This window comes from Narcine bancroftii, chromosome 6 (genome assembly GCF_036971445.1).
Source record: "Narcine bancroftii isolate sNarBan1 chromosome 6, sNarBan1.hap1, whole genome shotgun sequence".
NCBI classification, from domain to species: Eukaryota; Metazoa; Chordata; class Chondrichthyes; order Torpediniformes; family Narcinidae; genus Narcine; species Narcine bancroftii.
Genome location: NC_091474.1, coordinates 186,978,284 through 187,002,392, shown reverse-complemented (window position 1 = coordinate 187,002,392; position 24,109 = coordinate 186,978,284). Strand labels below are relative to the sequence as shown.

General features: G+C 40.8%; 1 protein-coding gene across 2 annotated transcripts in view; it reads right to left on the bottom strand.

Annotated features, from left to right (window-relative positions):
* lama2 (laminin, alpha 2) overlaps nucleotides 1-24,109 on the bottom strand; it is a 361,112-nt gene that overhangs the window by 279,283 nt on the left and 57,720 nt on the right. For both annotated transcript variants that reach the window (XM_069886986.1, XM_069886987.1), the window contains exons 2-3: nucleotides 13,038-13,208; nucleotides 5,525-5,637 (exon numbers count right to left, since the gene is read on the bottom strand). In XM_069886986.1, the coding sequence (XP_069743087.1) occupies nucleotides 5,525-5,637; nucleotides 13,038-13,208 (284 nt within the window). The remainder of the gene's footprint in view (nucleotides 1-5,524; nucleotides 5,638-13,037; nucleotides 13,209-24,109) is intronic.

The window sequence follows — 24,109 nt, the reverse complement described above, 5'->3', positions numbered from 1 at the left end:
TTTGACTGTCATCAAGGAGGAGGTACAGGTGTATCAAAATGAGGGCTGCCAGGCTGGGAATTAGCTTCTGCCTGCAGACTGCAAGATTAAGGAACAGTATCCGAAAAATGAGTCATCCCAAAATATTTATATGCATTTAAGAAAGAAGAAGGAAGAAGAATATTTATGTATACTGTCCATGTGATTATTATGTGCATTGTGTGTGTGTGTGTGTGAGTGTGCACTGTGGTCTGGAGAAATGTTGCTTTGTACAATCAGATGATAATGAACTTGACATGAAAAGAGGGGAAAACAGTAAGCTATTTAAATAACAAAAGATTGGGAAATATTAATGTCACTGGTTAGCCTTGTACACAGGTCATTTAAGCTTAACATGCTTACTGAACTATTTGCTGCAAGTACAAATGGTGGGTTCACTTTCATTGCAAGATGATCTGTTCATTGGAATAAGCCCTACCAGGGCTTAGTGAGTCTGGACTAGTGATGAATGTGTGCAGCTTTGGTCTCTTAACACAAAAATATATACTTATCCAAGAGGGAGGACAACTAAGATTCATCAGACCAATTCCTTAGCTGGAAGAACTGTCATACAAGAGGATTGGTTGGCCAGGTTTGTAATCATTAGAATTTAGCAGAATGAGAGGAGGTTTGATTGAAATCTGCAAAATTCTGATAGGACCACAGGATGAACGCTACTTCTGGCATGGCAATGGGAGTTAGTGAGAGGGTTAGAACCAAGAGCCAGTCTTGGGATATGGGATTGGATGTAAAAGATTGTGATGAGTGGAAATTTTATCACTAAGAGGGTGATGCAACTGAAATTCTCTGCCACAAACAGTTATGGCAGAGAATATCTTGGATACAATTCAGGAGATAGGTTTTGAAATCCAAAAGGCTGCGGGGCAAGCAAGAATAAGCAAAAATTAAGGCTCAGCCATGATCATGTTGCATGGCAGTGCAGGCTCCAAAAGGCTACTCCTGCTCCTTCTTTCTTGTTTTCACACATGGCCAGAATACAAAAGCAAGAAATTCATGTTCAGCATCAAGAAATCACTTGTTAGGTCTCTGCTGAAGTATTCTTGGCTGTTTATTCATTGGGGAAAAAAAAAATGCAGAGCAGAAATAACAGAATAGTACCTGAAAAACTGGAGAAATTAGCAAAGGTAAAAGTTCTCAACAATGTAAATAAGAAAAATGCCCCAGCAAAATAGTGAGTAGCCAGAAGGCGGATTTTAAATAATTATGAATCCAGAGAGAGCGATGAGAAGATATTTTATGCAATTAGCTGCAGTGATCTAGAATGCACAGCCTCAAAAGGAAGCAGACTCAATGATAATTTGAAAAATAAAAACAATTATTTAAGTACTTAAACTGGAAACATTAGCAGGCCTATGGGGAAACAGCATGGGTATAGGACTCTGGTTTTTTTTCTCCAAAATTACAAATTACTTCTTTCTGTGTAACCAAACAAGGTTGATAGGATGAAATTATATTTTTTACTTATAAAAGAAGGAATTTGGCATGTTCGATGCTTTCCTTGGGGCCCTAACTGGATTTATCCCATTTAGGTTATGCTACTTTTTACCTCCAAAGGATGCAGAAGATATTCTTTGGAAATTTTTATGTCAGTTGCTGATAAAACCTTAACTCAGTTTTGGCTTTCTAACCCAAACATTATGTTGCAGGAAATTTCTAATCTTATGATAGAAAGCCAATGTCAAATATAGAGAAAGAGGTTCTCAGTAAGAAATGAGGATAGATGTCTCAGTACATTCGAGGGGGAATCACCCCAACACGTGGGGAAAAAAAGTGACTGAGGACTATGAGAAAATTTGGCTATATTTCCAAGATAGGAATGGTTTCATCTTGTCTTCGTATGTGTGAGTTCTTAGGCAACACATGCATGAAGGAAAAGGTTCTTTATTTTAAAGTTGTTGTAAACAGCATCATGAGGCTGCAGGCCTCCAGGACCAATCTGCATACTGTGTGTCAGTCCCCTGCTGGCAGCCAAGTATAATCAAACAGTATGGCATTGCTAGATGCATTGCAACCACAATCACTATCATTACATCTCCCTTAAAACAAAAGTAGCTTACTTTTATCTAACATATTTTCTTTGTATAACTGCAATTTTAATTTTAATACCACAAACTTACATTTTCATTGTTAACATTTTTTTAAACTTGTTTTGTGTTCACATTTATATACACTAAAACTTGAAGAGCAAATAAAATAGCACTACTTCATTTTATAACAGGAGTCTTTAAATTTGCTCTATGAGTATCTTAGGAGGATTCACGTGTCTTGACGATCTCCTGATTGATTGTTCTTGAATCTCATTTGCCTCAGACAATGTCTTTTCAGCTGTCTATTCAGGTTGTTCAACAGTATCCATATTTCCATCTACTGTGGCTGGTTCCATATGAAGGTCTCGATGATTTCTTCGCAGAACAGCACCTTCATCTGTCTGAATGGTGCATGATCTTGGCTGGACTTCACTAAGGACTGTTCCCTTCTGGGTCCAAAAGTTTGTTTTGTCTTTTAGCTTTACTTGGTCATCAGTGTAGAGTTCCTCTGTCCTTTGAATTTCCTCACTTTCTCCCCCTCTTATTGTTTTAGGAGGTTCTCCTGAATGGGTAGGTTTGATCTTAGCCTATGTCCCATAAGGAGTTGGGCTGGTGACATAACACACTCGAGCGGCATTGTGCGGTATACTAGCATGCTCTGGTAGAAGTCTGTACCACTGTCTTTCTTGTTCATCAGTCTTTTCACTGTCTGTACTGATTTTTCCACTAGACCTTTGAACTGTGGAAAATGAAGACTTGACATGGTGTGCACAAAGTCCCACTCTTTGGCAAATTGTCAGAACTGTAAATTGCAAAACTGGGGTCCATTGTCTGTGAAGACCTCGCTTGCCACACCATGTCTGGAGAATATGGCTATCATACCTGTATTACAACATCTGCAGTTGTGGTGTCCAGTTTACACACCTCTGGATACAGGAAGTAATAGTCTGTGTCTACCAGATAGTCCTTCCCTTGACATTCGAATAGGTCAGTGCCTACCTTCTGGTAATGTTTGTGTGGTGCTGGGTGTGGATTGCTTGCTTGACATTTCTGGCATATTTTACATTTTGACACTTTGTTATATCATTGCTGATTCTTGGTCAGTACATCACATCTTGTGCTCTTTTCTTACATTTTTCAATTCTGAGATGTCCTCCGTGGATACTTTTTAGCATCTCTTTTCTCAGACTCTATGGGATAAAGATTTTACTTCCTTTGTAGATGATGTCTTCAACCATTGGTAGTTCCGCCCTGCAGTTCCAGTACTTTGAAACATCAGGTGAGCAGTCCTGCTTCATGATGGGCCATCCATCCAAGATGTTTTTTTTCTCAGTTGTCTCAGTGTTTCAACTTTTTCTCTATTTTATGAGCTCCATTTTTGCATCTGATATGGGCAGGTTACTTGTGATCATGTCCACGAGGCATTCATGTCTTCATCCATTTTGGTGTTTGCAGGGTCTCTCGTGTCAACAGTTCAAGACAATTTATCTGCTTTGTACATTAGCTTACCTGGAGTATACTCTACATTCAGTGTATAGCGTTGCAGCCTAATCAACATTCTTTGTATTCTCAGTTGACATTTATTTAATGGCTTTTGGAACTATGCAATCAAGGGCTTATTGTCAGTCTCTACACTGATTGCTTGTCATGGCACAAACTGATGAAATCTTTCACAGGCATATGTGATGCTGAGCAGTTCCTTTTCAATTTGAGCGTATCACGTCTGTATTTGAGTGTGACTCAATACGCAATGCGTTGCCAGTCATTATAGTTTTGCAGAAGAATTACATAGAGCCCACTATGTGATGCGTTTGATGATATCTTGATGGGTCTCACTGGGTCGTAAAACCTCAAAACTGGTTCCTCTGTGAGCTGTTTCTTTAGTTTGCTCCATAACTCTTCACTCTTATTCAATGTTCTTTTCTGTTTGTCTTCTCAATGGAGCCATCTTTTCTGAGAGGTTGGATATGAATTTACCCATATAGTTAACCATTCCATTAAATCTCTGTAAGTCCTTTTTCATTGTGGCCTTGGCATGTTCCCAATGGCGGACACCTTTCTGGGATTTGGTCTGATGCCCTCAATGCCAATAATATTGCCTACAAATGTTAGTTGTAACACCCCAAGCTGGCATTTCTCGCTATTCAGCTTCAGGTTTGGTTTCCTTGTTGCTTCCACAACGATGAGAGAATTCACCTATTCTGTTGGCTCATCTATCTTCTTAATCACGTTCAGCCATTCCATCCTGTCCAACTCTGCCTTTAGTTGCTTTGAAGCGCAAATTGAACTTTTCTGCATGGATTTATTGTCGGCGACACACGTTTATCCGCTCTGATTGTGTGTTCTCCTGGAAAGAAGCCTAGACCCTGAAATAGGTCATTGTATTCTTTCATGAGTTCATCATAGACTCTCTCCTTAGCTTTCCACAATGAGGACTTGTTTTTCAAACCAGGTTCATTTTCTCATAGGCTGTTAAACCTTGTATAGCCTGTACATCCTTTGGTACCACGGTGAATGCTAGCATATGGTCTTTGTCTTCCACTTTGACCATGCATTCCATTTTCACTGGTATATCAGTACCTGAATATCCTGTTACCTTCACTTTTCTTCCATATATCTTTGGTCTAATTTTCTTAAAATCAGTTTCTGATATTACATTAATTTGTGCTCCAGAATCCAATTTAACTGGAATTTATATGTCATTCACTTTTCATTTCAACATTCAGTTTTTGTTTTCTTTCTGGTTTTCAGTCACAACACCTCCATAGAATTCCTCTATCTCCCTTTCATCTACTGCATGAACCTTGCTTTGTTGCACTTAACCAAGTGGGCATAATGATTGCTTTTGTTGCACATATAGCATGTTTTACCATATGCTGGACAATTATTTGGTTGGTGTGTACCACATCAACGACATGACTTTCAGTGGTCCCTTTCATTTTTGTTCGCTGGCCACGCCCCTCTTTCTACTTTGGCATGCTTTTTGTTAAACGATTTATGTCTGTTCTTGCTCACTTAAAGTTGTTGTAAACAGCACCATGAGGCTGCAGGCCTCCATTGCCAATCTGCATACTGTGTGTCAGGCCCTGGTGGCTCCCAAGTATAATCAAATGGTAAGACATTGCTGGTTGCATTGCAACCACAATCACAGTCATTACAGGAACAGGAAACATTTCATCATGGTATTTTCTGGTCATGTGATTGTCTAAATGATACTCTGCTTCATTTCAAAAAATTGCCATCTATTTCTGATTAGGTGCTGCCAATTTTCAGAAGAATACGAAGAGAGAATGCAATTCATATCATTTGCTTAACCATTTCCAAATTAGTAATTAAATGTATTCTTAACTTACCTTCTCATCTTTTACACAATTTGGTATTATTGTCAATTGCTGGGTTATTAGTTTTCAGTTCTCGACATGAATAAAAATGACTATATTGATGATTATATTATTTACCTGTTTAAGATCCATAGTGATGGTTACATAATGGTATTCCATTCCATTTTTTATGCTCGGACTTTGCCACCAGCGGTTTGTGCCATCATTTGCATTTGTTATTGGATGTCGTTCTGCAAAATAAATTGGGACAATAATCATAAGTATTAAAGACTGGTGGGATGAGTATTACACAGTATATGATCGAAAATGGCCCCTTTCTTCAATGAACATGGATTTGTCTGGGCTGTCATTGACAAAACCTATACCCCCTTCCATGACTAGTATTTCTATCCTCACCCCATCTCTCCCTCAGCCAAACAAGGTAAGAGTCCCTTTGGTCCTCACTTTAGACCCCACCATCCTTTGCATCCAACGCATTATACTCTGACATTTCCACCAACTTCAGTGTAACGTTATCACCAGCCCCTCCCCATCAGCTTTTCGAAGGCATCAGGCTCTCTGAGATACCATAATCTGCTCTTCCCTCCCTACCTTCCTCTGCATCCCATTACAGTTACTGAGAATACAGTAGGAGTTGCTAAAACATCCCTTTATCTACCCCTCACCTCCATCCAGGGCCACAACCATCTATATTTAGTATATTCAATGTGGCCTCCTCTACAATCATGAGACTAAATGCAAATTAGGTGACTGCCTCACGAAACACATATGCTTTTATGATTGGTAAAAGCTTGAACTTCCTGCAGCCCACCACTTCACTTCCCCCAAGCATTCCTACACAGATATGTTGGACCTTGGCCTCATTTGTCACGGTAAAGCTAAGCCTGAGGAACAACACATCATTTTTTTTTTAAACTTTATTTAAGATTTTATAACATGAATAACATATAGGATTACATTTAAAAAAATTAAGAATAAAATAATAAAATTACAATACAGTATCAGTAATCTAAATAAACTATACCCTCCCCAATAATTATTACACATTAATAACCCAACTCAAATTAGTCCAACCCCCCCTTTCCCCCCCAAAATAAAGAGTGAAGAATTAATAAAGTTAATAATATATGTGAGAAAAAAAACCCACTTACAAAAAAAAACAAAAACATAACCAATTAAAATACTAACAAAAAGAGAAGTAATTAATACTAAGATATCAGACTTAAAAAAACATTTAAATCAAACTTAAATGCATTTATTTAACAAAGTTAAGATGAAACATATATTTAACTCAAACTTAATATAAAAAATTAGTAAAGTTAGTAACATTGTCTATCAAAAATTCTTAAACAATAATCAATTCTTTAAAAAAAATTGTAGCATGAGAAAAAAAGATGAAAAAAAACTCTCTATAGAGATAAACCTTCACCAAATATCAACTAACTTCACATCTATCATCATATTAGTCACATAAACCACCATCTTAAAACAAAATTCAAACCTCATTAAGCATTGTACAATTCAATTTTAGTACTCTTCCACCATTTTTCCCTTTTACTCTTGAATAATTATCCAATAAAAGCTCCAATACCACATTTAAATATCCCCAATCATTACGTTAAAATTCAGATATCCAAATAATAAAAAACACATCTACAACGAAATCTATATCTTCAAAGGAACAACACATCCAATTGTAGTTAGCCCCACCTCCATCTAGGCCCATTGTTTCCATCTCTTCTTTATCTATTCCTGTACTTACCCTTCTCTCTAACCCCACCCCCCCCCCACCTTCTTACTACTGGTCTTTCCTTCTACCTGACTCCCACCTCTCAGATCTTCTGTCCAATGCCTGATCACCTCTTGATCCAATGCCCAACTTCTTTCCCCCTCTTATATATGCAATTTATTTAAAAATATTATAGTTTTACAGACGAATTAGCCAGGTATTATAGGGGAACAATCTTCCCCTTTTATAGGTCACTGTTTGCTGAGTCCTGTCTTTTTTCCTTCCCCCTACATCTTTCACCCTCCCTCCCACTTCAACATCAGTCAAAGGTGGGAGGGGAGATAAAGAGTCGTTCTCAGAGAATGTCTCCTCGTTCTCAGTATTTCAGGGCTTGCGTGATCCTGTTATTCGCTGTATTCCTGTTGAGAAAGGTCCTGGGAAGGCTAATCACACCTGCCTTTCAAGTTGTTGCAAATAATGTTGCCACACGTTAAAGAATGTGTCATATCTCCCTCTTAAGTTGTAAGTAATTTTCTCCAGGGGAACACAGCTCTGCATCTCAGTGTTTTATTTTGCTGTGCTTAACTGAGAGTCAGATTTCCAGGTAATCGTGATGTATTTCCTGGCCATTGCCAAGGCGACCTTCATGAATTGAATTTGGTGTTTGGACAATCTCTGACTTATGTACAAAATATCCCCCAGCAGGAAGAAGGCTAGGTCCTGCAGATACTCCACCCCTGTAATTTTTTTTCAAAATGTCCCCCAATTCTACTCAGAAGTGTCTCACCTTGGTGCATAGCCATGTTGAATGCACAAAAGTTCCTGTCTCTATACCGCATCTAAAACACAATTCAGGGATTTCTGATTTAACCTTGAACCAACCTAAATCTGTGGTTAATAACAGCCTTCATGCTGTCCTGGCAGAAGTCAGACCAGCATCATTCAAGAATTGTTGTTCCTCGATCTGAATCCCAGCTTTGCCTCACTTTATGGAGGCCCAGTTTCAGGTTCTCATTTTGGAACAGGAGATACATAGCTAAAATGAACTTACACGTGATCCCCATTGGAATTAGAGCTTCCGTGTACTACACAGCAGCAGGGCCATAGACTGACCTAATTTGTCCATCAAAAAGGATCTTAATTGAAGATGACAGAAAGTGGTCTTGTTTATTAAGTCAAATTTGTTTTATAATTGCTCGAATGACATGAGCTGCCCCTTCTCATAACAGTCCTCTGTACACCGGACCCCTTTCTGGCACCAGGTATCCAGGATCTTGTTACCCATAGTCATAGGGATTAATTTGTTCTGGGTTAGGGGTTTTAGGCGACAACCCTGCTTTTGACCCAATAATCTGTTTTTTTTGCCATGCTTTGGTATCGGGTTGTCTAGTTTTTTTTTTGCATTATTAACTTGGTATCCCATTTGTAAATAATTTTTCCTATTTCCTCCCATACCAGGTGTAGACAATTTGTGCCCAGGATGGTAAACCATCCCCCTCAAAGAACGAGGCGATAAACCTCAACTGAACCATCCAATAATTTTTTTTTTAAAGTCCGGGAGCCTCATTCCTCCCAGGCTATAGTCCCAAGTCAATTTTTCCATGGAGACTCAAGCTACTTTATTCTTCCACAGGGATTGTAAACACATCCGCTAAGTGTTTTGAAAAACTCTGGGACAGCCATATTGGCAAATATTGAAAGAGCTATTGTAGCCTTGGCATCACATTCATTTTAATGTGGTTACCCTGCCCATTAATGTGATAGGCAGGTCCATCCACCTGCGCAAATCCTCCTCAATCTTTCCAAGTAGGGGGAGATAATTCAATTTGTATAAGTTTTGTAAATTCTTATCGATCCTTATTCCCAAATACTTCATCCCCTTTTGTAGCCACTTAGATTTATTCTCTTGTTGATATTTCTCATAATCCCTTTTGTTTGCAGTATTATTTTACCCTCATCGTAATTAATTTTATATCCTGAAATTTTTTACAATCCACTAGAATAGTCAGCAACCTGGTCAATAAAACCCCTGCTTGGTTCTGACAAATAGATCATCCGCAAATACATTAATTTTGGGTTCTTCCAGGCCCTCTCAAACCTTTTGACACCTGGATCCCAGTGAATGATTTATGCTAATGGTTCAATAGCCAACGTGAATAGAGCAGGGGAGAGTGGACAACCCTGTCAACTGGATCTGGTCATTGGGAAGGCTGGAGATTTTTGTCCATTAATAACAACTTTGGCACTGGGTTTGTGGTACAGTGCTTTAACCCAATGGATGAATGAATGTTCCAACCTAACTTCTGTCTGGCTCTGTTTGGATTACATTGATTGTCTTTGCAGTTTCTTCTGCCCTCAGCTGCCAGGACAGTACCTTATGGGCTCTTTACTCCCAGATCATAGTACTTTTGTTTAGATCTTAATATTGTTTTTTTTTTCATTTAGTATGTTTGAAAAGTGTTGTACTTGAGCTTTTATTTTATTAGTGTTCTGTACTTCCCCTCAGAGCCTGATCTTTGGTAGTCCTTTTCCAATTGATTGATCTCCATCGTGATTTTTTTTTAAATACTTTTAGTATATCCAATTATTTGTCCTCTCAAATAAGCTTTTAATGTATCCTATAGCAGAAATTTATTGGCAGTAGAGGCACAGTTTGTTTTGCAAAACATTTCACTTTGAGCTCTAACACAACTGCAAAACTCCGGTTTTTACACAGCAATGGATTAAGGCACTATCTCTATGCCATGGCTTGTTTATCTGCAATGACAATAGTTAAGGTCAAAGTAAATGATTTAATAATAGCCTTGTGGGATATTCATTTTCTACAATTCTTCCCTCTAACTGGGCTGAAGCAAGAAAAAAGTTAATTCTGGTCTAAGAGTCATGCTGTTTCGAGTAGAAGGAATAATCCCTCTCTCTCTCAGATCCCATTGTCTCCAAGCATCCACCAGATTTTACACTTTCATGAAGGCCAGGGTGCTTTTGCCACCCTGGCTCTTGTCTCTTTCTTAGCTGATTTGTCCATTACCAGATTTAGGCAGAAATTAAAGTCCACTCCAATTAAAACATTTTTCCACCCTTCCACAAAGTGCAAAAATACATTTTGTATTAATTTTTCATCATCAAAATTAGGGGTATATAATATTTATGTATCCAGGTTTTGAAATATATTTGACAGTGTACCATGACAAATCTACCCACTGGGTCTATGACCATGTTTTTGACCTTTACTGTGACATTTTTACCTATTAAAATATCTACTCCCCTAGACTTGGAGCTAAAGGAGAACACTATCACTTGTCTCACCCAAATTCTTTTAAGTTTTTGATGTTTGTTATTTGTAAGATAGGTCTCCTAGAAAAAGGACACATCTGCCTTCATTTTTTTAAAAACGTGTGCCAAAACTCTCTTCCTCTTTACCTACCCATTTAAGCCACTAACATTGAAGCTCAAAAGTTTAATTGTTGTGTCCATTGTCCTAGCTATTTTTCCCTTGATTCCTTCCCTTTACCTCCCTCTCAAAATATTTTCCTTTCACACAGTCCATAATGTTTGGTCCTGCTGGCCATATATTAAATAAATCCTGGGAAACTAAAACAGAGTTAAAAACCCAAATAAGTAGTATTTTACCCTTACACTTATCCCCCTCCCCCAACCAAACCCAACACTCACTTTCCCCTTGACCCCAACTCTAAACCTCTTGGCGCCATTACCCTTCTCATCCCAGGGCATGCACATTGCACCCATCTTCGATGTTCACCACCTTCCTAGTCACTCTGGAGCTCACAGTCAATGTTTTTAAAAAAAAAACATTTATTTTTGTTAAACCACATATAATATGCTTAAAATGTATTTACATTATATACAGCCAACTGTATACAAAGACCTTAACCAACAATCCTTTCTCTCCACATCACCCTTGAGGAGCTTTTTGGACCAGGAGACAAAGTATTTATGTATTTTAATACCACTCTGGCTTCGTAAAAAATATTCTCCCTCCGACTGACAGGAATATTTTCAAGGTTTCAGTGTATCATAAGCTTGACCCAATTCCCTTTTTCTTAGCATTTTCTTGATCGGATCAAATTCTTTAGACTTTTTCAAGGAGCGTCGTGGTGACATCTGGATAGAAGAGGACTTGGTTCCCCTCATATTCCACAGGCTGCCCATCTCCTTGCACCCAGAGCTATTGCCCATATATTTTTTCCCCCTATCCTGGAATGTGGCCAGCCTGATCAGGACAGACTGAAGCTTCCATCCCAGCCTGGCTTTGAAAGAGGAGAGCCTGGCTTTGAAAGAGGAGAGCAACGAGCATTTTCCCCCTATTCACTCCCTCCCCAATATTTTCGGGATTCATTCCCTAAAGACTGTCATTGGGTTCCTTCATTTTATCTCCTATATCACCCCTACAATTTTTATTTTATTTCTTTTGCTAAGGTACTCAAGAATATCCATTTTTTTCCTTTCTCTCTTGCCCAAATTTCCCTGGCATTTGCTAATCTCTCCATGTTACCTTCCCCTCTTTCCTCTACAGTAGTCAGCCTTCCTGATAATTCTACCATGGTTTTCCTAACTTCTCCCAACTCCATTGAAAATCTCTTAAAACTTATTTTACTCTGTTTTCTGAAACCTCTATCACTGTTTCCGTCATCACTTTAACGTTTTTAATAAAAGGCCCAGTCCTCCTTTTCCTCCAGTTTGCATGTGAGGTTAGGTTGTACATTTTGTCCATGCTGCTATTTCCTGATGCCATCACCGCTGGGTCGGAGTCATTCCCATCATTGCTGGAGCTTCACCACTGCGCATGGGATTCGCCCCTCTCCACAGGTAAGGATAAGCCTGTGATGCTATTTGCACCTTTTCTTTGCTCTTTGGGTACTGGGCCTTGAACATTCATGTCTCTATTCATCCCTTCATCAATGCTGGTGCCATCCTCAGCCCTCTTCCCCCTCTGCGCGCAGGCCTCACCAAGTGATACAGGCATCGTTTCTTCTGCCGTGGTGCCTGTGTTTTCCTCTGGGTCTGCCCGCATGGTTCTGCTTTCTTGGGACCTCAGGGGATGGTTTCAGTGGCCCATCCACCTGCAGTGCAGGTCACAACTCCATCATCCTCTTCTCCACCCCAAAGTGCTTCAGGCCGGCTCCACCATTTTCACCGCCACAGGACAGTCGCTCAGGATCATCACGGGCTGTTGAGGCTATCATTTCTTTACTCCATCTTCTTCTCCTTCTTCCCCATCACTGTGCTCATTATTTGTTTCTTTCTGCACTTTTTTTTAAAGTTTTTTTTTGTCCTTTTTTTAATTAATAAACAAATTCCCTTGATTTTCCTTGGAGCTCCAGTTTTCTATTCCTACTCCCTCCTCAATATCAGGTAACCTTCTGAACAGTTTCATATATGCAATTTCATCATTTTTATTTAGGAGTTCATTGATAGACCATTTCGACCCCTGGATGATGTTGTCTGACCCACCAAGTTCCTCCTACAACTACCTCATTGTTTGCAATAGAAGTTCAAGTACCTGTATTAGATTTAAGAAAATCATACTAACATGATGCAGGAAAATATCTGAATAAAGGGAAATGAAACTTGTGTCATTCAGTTGCTGATCCATTGATGTTGTATAAATCTATTTTAGAATCGTAAAACTAAAACGGTCTGCTCTGTCAAGTATCCAAATTTACCATCTACTTGTTCAAGTATTCTCTCATCTTGATTTGAATGCCAAGCTAAATTCCTGTGCAACATTTTTTTTTTTTTAAAGTTTAGTCTCTTTCTCTCTTCCAAAGAATTACTGAGAACACCCAGAGTGCATTCAACAGGAAAAAAAAATCCCAGACAAGAATAATTGAAAGATAAACACATTGTTAAACTGTGTCTCCATAAAGAAGAAGAACCTACCCTTTCGATTCCTACTGTTCAGGGAACAGATTCTGCACTGTGGGTTCCCAAAAGGTCGTCCAGGGACATGTTCTACCAGCTTGCAATAGGTTTCAGGTGCGTCTTGACCGCATGTAGCATTGGCACTGATTTCAGCCATTGTAGCGAGATTTAGCACTGCTGGAAACAACCCTAAAAATAAAGAAACTCCATAAAGAGCCAGCTTCTCAAAGACTGTGTAATATAAATATTTGCAGCATTAATGAATAAATATTTTTAATTTTGTTGAATGTTATACAAGTTCATGTAATTTTTTTTTCTTATTTGTAAAAGCTATGTTTATGCTGGAAATTATTGAGGCAATTTCTTTACAACCTTAAACAGTTTAAGAAAATCTGCATTTCGAAGTGACTGATTTCAGTTAATTTCTCGCTTTCCAGATTCTCTTCTTCGTCTTCATGGCAATGTTATTATTTGATTGGCAATTACCTCATATTTCATACGACAGTGTTCCTGGCACCATCTCAGAACAGCAGAAGCTTCATTGAAAAAAAATCCGTAAATCTGCATCATCTTCGCACCTTTCAGGATTAACAGCTTCTTCAACTGATTTTTTTTTTAATTACAGGAAAAAGTAGATGATAGAGTTTTGATTCTCTACCCCAAACATTTATTTTTTCTAATCTTCCAACTAAAACAAACAAGTTTCATCGTGTTGGAAAAAATGTGGGGAATTGCTGCCTGGCGACAAAGTCTAATTTGGCATCAGTCGATGAGAACTGAGATGGAATTAAATGGTGCTTCTGCTGTTCTGAGATGGTGCAAGGAATACTGGCATCACCGCAGATGTAACAGATGTTCTTTGGATTGGTGAAGTAGAAATTTTTGCTCAACATATTTTTAAGTTGAGCAATCCATTGACAGCTGCATTTACTATTCCTCAAACATGCTGAACGTTATGCAGGACCTGCAGCATGAAATAACTATTGTAAGCTATCCAAAAAAAAATGCTCATCAGTAAATATAATCGAAATATTCATTACTGCTGACCTCTGCAATTATGAGGAAGTGCTTTCACATAACTTGGGACACTAGAGACCAGCTAAGACACAAATGTTACATCAGTCATGGCAAGGGGGGTTTGGAAGGGTGTAATTGATGGAAACCTCTCATGAAAACGCATTATCCATTTTTTTTTACATATAAATTTAAAAACCTCAAACAAATGTTTTAGCAATTGTACATGATGATTATTATTTTTGAGATGTTACACTTAGAAATAATAGTGGCATTTGAAGTTCATTCGATGTTGTAATACAAGTAATAAGGCAAATGACGTAAACACATCAAAATGCCTTGTATTGGAAAACTAAAAATATTTTTTATTTGTCACGGTCATTGAAGAAATTGATTGAGGGATTTTGGCTTTCATTATACAGGTTGTTATTTTGCAAATTGTCTATTTGGATTTTGATGTTCACATAAATGAGTCAATAAGACTTTGCTTTAAGAATACATCCAAAAAATAGGGCTGAAGGATTGCTGTGGTTCTGCTTCACACCTTCTACTTCTGACTGTGCTATACAGCAGACAGCTTCTCAATCCTCTGAATAGAGGCACAGCATCCTCAGGAAAGGCAAGAGGTGAATGCCTCTGCTCATCAATACCACATTGTCTTCAGATGAGACAATCCATCAAGTTCACTTCTGCAACCTGGACCTGGAATACCTGATGCTATTCCATCTCCAGTACCTATTATGGGAATTCACATCAGCAGTACTAATTGCAACCCTGGGCCAATGTGCTAAATTAATCATTCACCTCTATCAACTTCCTTGAAGTGAAGCAACCCTGAGCATATTCATCATAGCTGGGGGCTTCAACAAAGCCATCTTCACAAACCTGCTATCAAAGTTCTACCAGGACAATTCCTGACCCACTAGCAGCCTAATGTCCACACCTTTGCTTCATATGTTAGGAAGCATCTGGGAGGGTAGGGAGAGCTGTTGCTGGGCGTGTAGTGGAAGGGCAAGTCAGGGGGAGCTGGGGGCCACTGTGCAATTTCTGAGCAGAAAATTGTGATGGTGCTGGCTTTGTGAAACATGTTTGTTAATTACTACAGAATGAGAAAAGAACACTGAACAGCACTGACTTTGGCCTCCCAGTCACCCACATACAATGAGCAGCAGCCATTTTACACTCAATTTACTATTGTGGGAGGGTCACAGCTGCACAAGATGCGGATCCTGACTATGCCTGCCATGTTCCAAACTGTTGCCCAACCAGTCACGTTCTGCTTTGATTCTGCTACATTCCCACTTCACTGCCTTTGCCATTAGTTTTAAAGCTAGAGGTTTGAAGATGTTGAAGAAGGATCAATGGCTGTCTTCGTAACCTCTAATCCCACACGCAGCTGGAGCCGTTCTGCTTTTCCCAGAGCTGTTCTATCTGTGTGGGGGATTATGGGTAACAAAGACAACCATTGCTTGCCGTGTATTTATGCTGTCATGTTGTTGGGTGGCACCTTTATTGGCTCCAGAGGAGACAATGAGGCATCACTCTGCATAAAAGTGACATTGGAGCACCTTTACCTATCTCGGTTGTACCATTTCATCAGATGCAAGGATCGACAATGAGATAGACAACAGACTCGCCAAGGCAAATAGCGCCTTTGGAAGACTACACCAAAGAGTCTGGAAAAACAACCAACTGAAAAACCTCACAAAGATAAGCGTATACAGAGCCGTTGTCATACCCACACTCCTGTTCGGCTCCGAATCATGGGTCCTCTACCGGCACCACCTACGGCTCCTAGAACGCTTCCACCAGCGTTGTCTCCGCTCCATCCTCAACATCCATTGGAGCGCTTTCATCCCTAACGTCGAAGTACTCGAGATGGCAGAGGTCGACAGCATCGAGTCCACGCTGCTGAAGATCCAGCTGCGCTGGGTGGGTCACGTCTCCAGAATGGAGGACCATCGCCTTCCCAAGATCGTGTTATATGGCGAGCTCTCCACTGGCCACCGTGACAGAGGTGCACCAAAGAAAAGGTACAAGGACTGCCTAAAGAAATCTCTTGGTGCCTGCCACATTGACCACCACCAGTGGGCTGATAACGCCTCAAACCGTGCATCATGGCGCCTCACAGTTTGGCGGGCAGCAACCTCCTTTGAAGAAGACCGCAGAGCCCACCTCACTGACAAAAGGCAAAGGAGGAAAAACCCAACACCCAACCCCAACCAACCAATTTTCCCCTGCAACCGCTGCAACCGTGTCTGCCTGTCCCGCATCGGACTTGTCAGCCACAAACGAGCCTGCAGCTGACGTGGACTTTTTACCCCCTCCATAAATCTTCGTCCGCGAAGCCAAGCCAAAGAAAGATACAAAGGTTAAGTGCAGAATTTTCTCCGTAGGTGGAGCCAGCCTAGAAATGGAGGCCCTCCATAAAAACACTTAGTAATTAAAGCAGGGGTGTCAAACTCAAATTCACGGAGGGCCAAAATTAAAAACTTGGACTAAGTCGAGGGCCGAACTAAATATTTATTGAAAATTTTCAACAACATCTGCATATTTTCTCTTCTTTCAACATATGTAATGTTAAACTTTTTCTTATTAAAATAAATGTTTAATAATAGTTTTGGATAAACTCTTTCCAGAAGCATTAACAAATGAGAAATAAAATATTCAATAAATAATATTTCTCTATAGAGGATTTGTCAAATGTTGCTAGTGTGCCGTCGAATATAAAATCTGAGGGCTATTGAGAATGTGGGAGAATAACATGATTCCTGAAACACTCAAATGGGTGACTGTGGGCATGAACTCTAGCAGGGTTATTTGCCATGCCCTTTTTCCATTGGTACAGATATCCTTTGATTTACACACTTTTCAAGTTTTATGCCTAATGAGCTTGTATCCAGGTGCAGGACCATTTTTAGCCAGGAATATATTTATCACTATAACATGAAACTATTGGAAGATCGTTTTATCCTGAGATTAAAGTTCATAATACTTACTCAGGCCTGTGTGCGGGAGGGCGGGGTTTGCGGGCGATCGGGTTGGACAACGACAGTGCGGGGGCATCGGCTCTCGCTGCAGGGTGGCATCTCAGCGGATCAACGGCCCCATCACCGTGAGTCGCGGGTCGGCCTGCGGCAGGTAGGGGGAGTGGGCAACGCTCCTGGCGAGGTCAGGCCCCCCCTGAGTTTCTGCCGGACCCCCCTTGACCTGCTGAGTTTCTCCCGGACCTCCCTTGTCCTGCTGAGTTTCTCCCGGATCCCCCTTTGACCTGCTGAGTTTCTCCCGGACCCCCCTTGACCTGCTGAGTTTCTCCCGGACCTCTCTTCACCTGCTGAATTTCTCCCAGACCCCCCTTGACCTGCTGAGTTTCTCCCGGACCCCCTCCCCTTGACCTTCTGAGTTTCTCCCGGACCCCTCCCCCTTGACCTGCTGAGTTTCTCTCGGACCCCCCTTTGACCTGCTGAGCTTCTCCTGGATCCCCCTTTGACCTGCTGAGTTTCTCCCGGACCCCCCTTGACCTGTTGAGTTTCTCCCGGACCTCCCTTGACCTGTTGAGTTTCTCCCAGACCCCCCTTGACCTGCTGAGTTTCTCCCGGACCCCCTCCCCTTTCTGAGTTTCTCCCAGACCCCTCCCCCTTGACCTGCTGAGTTTCTCTCGGACCCCCCTTTGACCTGCTGAGTTTCTCCCAGATTCCCCCTTTGACCTGCTGAGCTTCTCCCGGACCCCTTTTTCTTTCCGTGCCGGTGTCCCAGGACCTTTCCAGGGCAATCTCCGCGCTCAGGACCGCGCTGGGATCCCGGTCAGCGGTGGAGGAGCAGGTGAGCGCGGCTAATCCCGATCCAGCCCATGCCACTCCCGAGATTGGCGGGGGGTTCCACCCTACCTACCTGACCAGCCTCGCTCTCCACGTGTACTCCGGGCACCCACCGCTGGTCCGGTGGGAAGGCGCAGGGCGGCCGGCGCCCCCATCGCCCGGCGGGGAGCCCCAATCTTCCCTCCGGCATCCCAATTCCATCTGCAGCTCCAAGAAATGCTGTGCCACTGGGGTTCCGGGCACTGGGAAGCGGCCTTGGCTTCCCCTGACACCTGCCAGGCCGCGCTGCGATGGGGGGGAGGGTGGGCGGGGGGGGGTGGGCGGGGGGACACGACAGTGTGTTTATAAAACCACCCACCATTACTTTTCAAGGACCAGGATTTTTCTCTCTCTCTCTCACCCTGAGACACAGCGGTTACTGTGCATGCGCTATACTGGCGTGGCGGCCAGCGGGCCACCTCTAATACATTTTTGATATGATCTTGTGGGCCAAATATAATTATATCGCGGGCCAGAGTTTGACATGTGTGAATTAAAGGGAGCAAGTGCATAGAATGATCACCAATTCCAAGTCATCCAACTGTTTGATTGTTGTCACTGGGCTGAAATTCCCCAACAGCACTCTTGGAGAATTTTCACTCTATGCATTGTAGCACTTTAAAGTAGTAATTCACAGTCTCAAAAGTATTTGGAGTCTTCTTTTTGACACCCTTGACAACAATTTTCATTTTGTAAGGAATAATAAAAGACCATTAAGAAGAGCTGAACAGTGAATGTTTGAAGTTGTAATAGAGAAGAATTCTGATTCCCCAGGCATTCCAACTAGATCTGTGGGTTATTAGACTGGGGCAGTTTCTTTTAAACAAGGCTGGTCTAACTTATTAGAATAATAAGTTTATGAACTGAAGTAGAAGGGTAAAAAGGCGAGGAAGCAGAAAGAAAAACTGAATTAACCAGATGTGCCTCGAAAATTTTAAAAATGAAACGATCAGAATAGCGAAGAGATTTAATTGTGTTTAATCAATGTTCAAGATGAAATGAATAAACTCATGACACAAATTCTTAGTCATAATTTTATAAACAGGGGCATGATTGAGGCGAGGGCATGAATCGAGGTTTGCTGATTTAAAATATTCATGAGAGATGGAGGAACATAGCGGTAAGAAAGCGGCATCAATTGAAAGCATCCAGTTAACTAAAGAAAACAAAAATTAGATGGAGGTCAGACTCTATTGTTTACATGGCTTGAGTTGGAGAAAATGGGAACCATCCAACATATTTGGGCTAACAAACAATGAAAAGGAAATGAAGTAAAAGTAAACAAATCATAGGAAAAAATATAGGATCAATCATACTACAATGACGAGTTTAATAATCCCAAGAAAAATTCGTCTGTGAAGGTCAACAGTTGTTTGATGCAGCGCTGTGGTGTATTGATCAAGTATATTCCCTGGATGTTTTCCCATGTAGATTTTCTAAAATATATATTTGGAAAAATGTGATGGAAGATGCTTGTTGAAAAAAATTACTGTTGTTAAAAAAAATAAAGCAACCTGGAGAGAAAATTGGTTAAGTAAGTAACTGTAGTGGTTAAAATCACAACTGCACACATGCAAAGCTCATGTCATTACAGATCAAAACAGGTAATGTTGCTGTGAGGTAGCTCAGATACACAAATCATAAAGATGGATTAATTAATATTACATAATAAGCAACTATAAATAAGAGTTAAAAGTAGAAAATCAAGAATAATTGTCACATCTATTTTGCCATTCCCTGATTAAGCTTCAGAAAAACACGTCATTAAATGGAACTTGATAAATCACAAAGGCAGGATGAAACACCTAACCCATATTTCTTCGGGTAGAAAATAGTACGCTATTCATCACAGAGAAATTAGATTATTAAACAGAAGACATGCATCCTAAGTAGAATGCTTGTAAATGATAACGCTGCATAAATCTTTGTTTGCTATACTAGGGCTAGAATATTTTGAGTAAAGTTTTCAGAACCTTACTTTGGGAAGATACAAATGAGGAACGATGCCAGCAGCACTCAGAGGTTTCACTGAATGGAGTGAACCAAAGCATGTGAGTACAACTGCAAAAGAACAAGAAACTAATATGGTTTTACTGCACGAGGTCAATTGCCCATGAAATACACTAAGAGGAACAGAAGTGCAAATAGGTTTAAAAATGGAAATTGATAAATAATTCTTTAAAATGTAAAATGCAAATACATGGCAATTGTACTACATCGATTCAAAAAGTTAGTGTTGACACAATACCTTTAATGTTCTACCTGCTCTATTTCAAAAAAGGTCTGCAACTTCGAATTTTAATTCAATTGCATGAACTTCCCTGCACAGAACAAATTTTCAGGGTGCTTCAACTAATTTGTTGCCTGAGCTGCCAAATAATTGGGTTTCAATTAATCTTGGAATCTAACAACTGAAAACCATTTCCACTGAATGTAAATCGTATTGAATTACAGGAAATTGTATTTTGCCTCTTTAACAAAAGGTTTCTTCAGCATTCCCTCAGTATGGAGATTCTCAATACCATGCAAAATGCCCCCTCTCCATTTTGAACAGACATCAATCAGAGATTCTGTGAAGTCAATGGGAATGTTGCATTTTTTTTTCCAAGGCCTTCTCCACTGTCCTGGAATTCTCTTCCCATGATGGAATGTGAAGTAGAATGTTTCTTTGGGGTCTATTAACTGGGTACAATTAGGAATCAATACGAGGCATGTTAACCTGGAAGAGGACATAGAAGTTCATTTGTTTGGCAAATTCTGCAGAGACTGTGTTGGTGGTCTTACTACAGCACTTTGAGATACCTGCTGGAGTTGGATCAGATTTGAGAAGATTGTGAGAGACCAGTAGTCAACAAGTTTATGCCAGGTCTGAGGTTGTGATCTTCAAATTCTTTTCCCTTCATTGATTAAGGGCTGCGCTGGCATATTGAAAGCAGCAGCAAATAAAAACATCAAAATCAATCTTTGCTGTGAGATGATTCTCAAAATAAAATGGAAGTGGACCACATTTCCAGAGTGTCACCATGAATCTTCATAGTTGGCATATTGTGTGGCACAGTAGGAGAATGTTTGCTTCCATCTTCATCTTGCAAATGTTGAGTACCAGGCCCATTCTCTCATATGCTTCAGTAGATTAAAATCAGTACGACTCCATTTCTCAATGAATATTCTCATTCTCAAGTTACATCCTTCCTTGTCCCACTCTTCTTTGGACAAACCTACTTGTTCAACAGCAAGTAGTTCTGCTGAAAACTCACACACAGCATGAACATCTTTGAGGATAGAAATGCGCAAGCTCTGTACTTTGAATCAGCAGGAGTGTGGGAAGAAGGAATCCTACTCAGGGTTCAGATTCAACAACGTAAAATGAGTGGCATGAAGGAGAATGGAAATTGAGCGCCTATTGGAAGGGCCTTGAGAAGTCAACAGCAACAATGGGTGGACCACTGGAGGAATCAAAGATAAAGATTTAAAGTTTTATTTTGCCAGGTGACCAACAACGACCAACTTGATACCACATCTACCTCATTGCAACTGAGGGTATGCAACAAAAGTTTGCTGTATTTATTCTTGTGATGAAGGGATCATTCCATGTGTAGACACACAGTTAATCCTCACTGAAGAATGAGAGAAGATCTCAAAAAACAAACAAACTTTTTGCAAAGCTTGACAGGGTAGATACATACAACATAAAAAAATAGTTCAGCCCATCAAGTCAGTGCTGGTTTACAGAACAATCCCATATCCCACTTCAATTTTAATGTAATATATTTTTCACAAAGTCCATCCAACTCCTCCAAGGTTCTAACAAACGTAACAAATTAGAATGTCTGATTTATTTACAAACCCTGACAGTTTTGGGAAATTTGAGGAAAACAGTGCACACATTATGCTGAGAGCAGAAGAGGTCAGCATTGAACCAGCATCACTGGTTCTGTCGGTGAGGTAGTAGCTGTGCCACTGTACCATCTGCAAAGCAAGGATATGTGCCTCCTTGATGAGGTGTCTGGAGCAAGGGATCAGATTCTCAAACAAGGAGAGAGGAGAAGAAATTCCTTCACTCAGAAGATACAGATAATTTAGCCTCCAAGTGTTGAAAAGCCCTGATGGTTTATCTTGTTAGCCCAGAATGTGAGCCAGGAGCCCAAAGTGCAAGCAGTCTACATAGCCAAAGCCATGGACCTGGAGTGCATTGTGGCCAGACCCTGGACAGCAGTTAGGTGCACAACTGGAGTCAGCTTTGCGGTCTGAAGCATCAGGGGACAGGAGCAGAAGTAACTGTCTAGGGTGTATGGACAGGGCTCCCTGGGTTACAAATGTCTCAACAAAAATTCAACTTTAATTCTGCCATTTAATTTTTAAAGCATTTTTAAGCATTAGTAATGAAAATATAACAATGATGACTAATGTAATTCATTAATGTTTGGCCTGGAAGTCAGCCTGAAGAAAACTGAGGTCCTCCATCAGCCAGCTCCCCACCATGACTACCAGCCCCCCAACATCTCCATCGGGCACACAAAACTCAAAACGGTCAACCAGTTTACCTATCTCGGCTGCACCATTTCATCAGATGCAAGGATCGACAATGAGATTGACAACAGACTCGCCAAGGCAAATAGCGCCTTTGGAAGACTACACAAAAGAGTCTGGAAAAACAACCAACTGAAAAACCTCACAAAGATAAGCGTATACAGAGCCGTTGTCATACCCATACTCCTGTTCGGCTCCGAATCATGGGTCCTCTACCGGCATCACCTACGGCTCCTAGAACGCTTCCACCAGCGTTGTCTCCGCTCCATCCTCAACATCCATTGGAGCGCTTTCATCCCTAATGTCGAAGTACTCGAGATGGCAGAGGTCGACAGCATCGAGTCCACGCTGCTGAAGATCCAGCTGCGCTGGGTGGGTCACGTCTCCAGAATGGAGGACCATCGCCTTCCCAAGATCGTGTTATATGGCGAGCTCTCCACTGGCCACCGTGACAGAGGTGCACCAAAGAAAAGGTACAAGGACTGCCTAAAGAAATCTCTTGGTGCCTGCCACATTGACCACCGCCAGTGGGCTGATATCGCCTCAAACCGTGCATCTTGGCGCCTCACAGTTTGGCGGGCAGCAACCTCCTTTGAAGAAGACCGCAGAGCCCACCTCACTGACAAAAGGCAAAGGAGGAAAAACCCAACACCCAACCCCAACCAACCAATTTTCCCCTGCAGCCGCTGCAACCGTGTCTGCCTGTCCCGCATCGGACTTGTCAGCCACAAACGAGCCTGCAGCTGACGTGGACATTTACCCCCTCCATAAATCTTCGTCCGCGAAGCCAAGCCAAAGAAAGAATGATATAGCACATATTTTATTTAATTATGGGTAGTGTTAGAGTGATTATCCAATGTAATTAAATCATCACCAGTGCATATGGAGAGATATGCTATGGGTTACTCTACAACAGTGTTTTTCAAACTTTTTCTTTCCGCTCACATACCACTTTAAGTAGTCCCTATGTCATTGGTGTTCTGTGATTAGTAAGGGATAACTTAAGGTGGCATGTGAGTGGAAAGAAAGTTTGAAAACTACTGTTTTAATTGTACCTAATTGACTCGTTATGTGCACGGTTTCATAACTCCAAAGAAAATAGGCCAATGACAATTTTTCTCAAGCAAAATATTTCATTAACAATTGGGTCTAGAGCAGTGGTTCTCTATCATCTCTTCCACGCTCACACCTTGAGGAATCACTTTCTAATCACAGAGAACTGATAGCATAGGAATTACTTAAAGTGGTATGGAAGCAGAAAGAAAAAGTTTGAAAACAACTGCCCTAGAAAAGGACAATTGTGATTTACGGAGCTATCACCCCTCAAAGTTCTAGGGATCAATTCTGGCCTAAATGGGAAACTGCTGTGCATTTCTCTCTCAATCAACCCACCAGCTTGATGGAAAAATTTAGTTTACTGCTGTGTAGCATGTTTTTTTTTAAAAAAAGGAATGCCTTTGGGTATCCTATCCACATTCATTCAATCCAGTCTTTTCAGTATTTGCTAGGTTTCAATGTGATCCCTCTCCATTCTTCTAAATTCCAGTGAGTACAGTCCCAGGGCCATCAAACCCCACTCCTCATATGATTACCTTTTCATTCTAGGGATCATTCCAGTGAACCTCCTCTAGATTTCAGATTTATTGTCAGAGTACATACATGACATCACATTCATCCCTATACAAATTT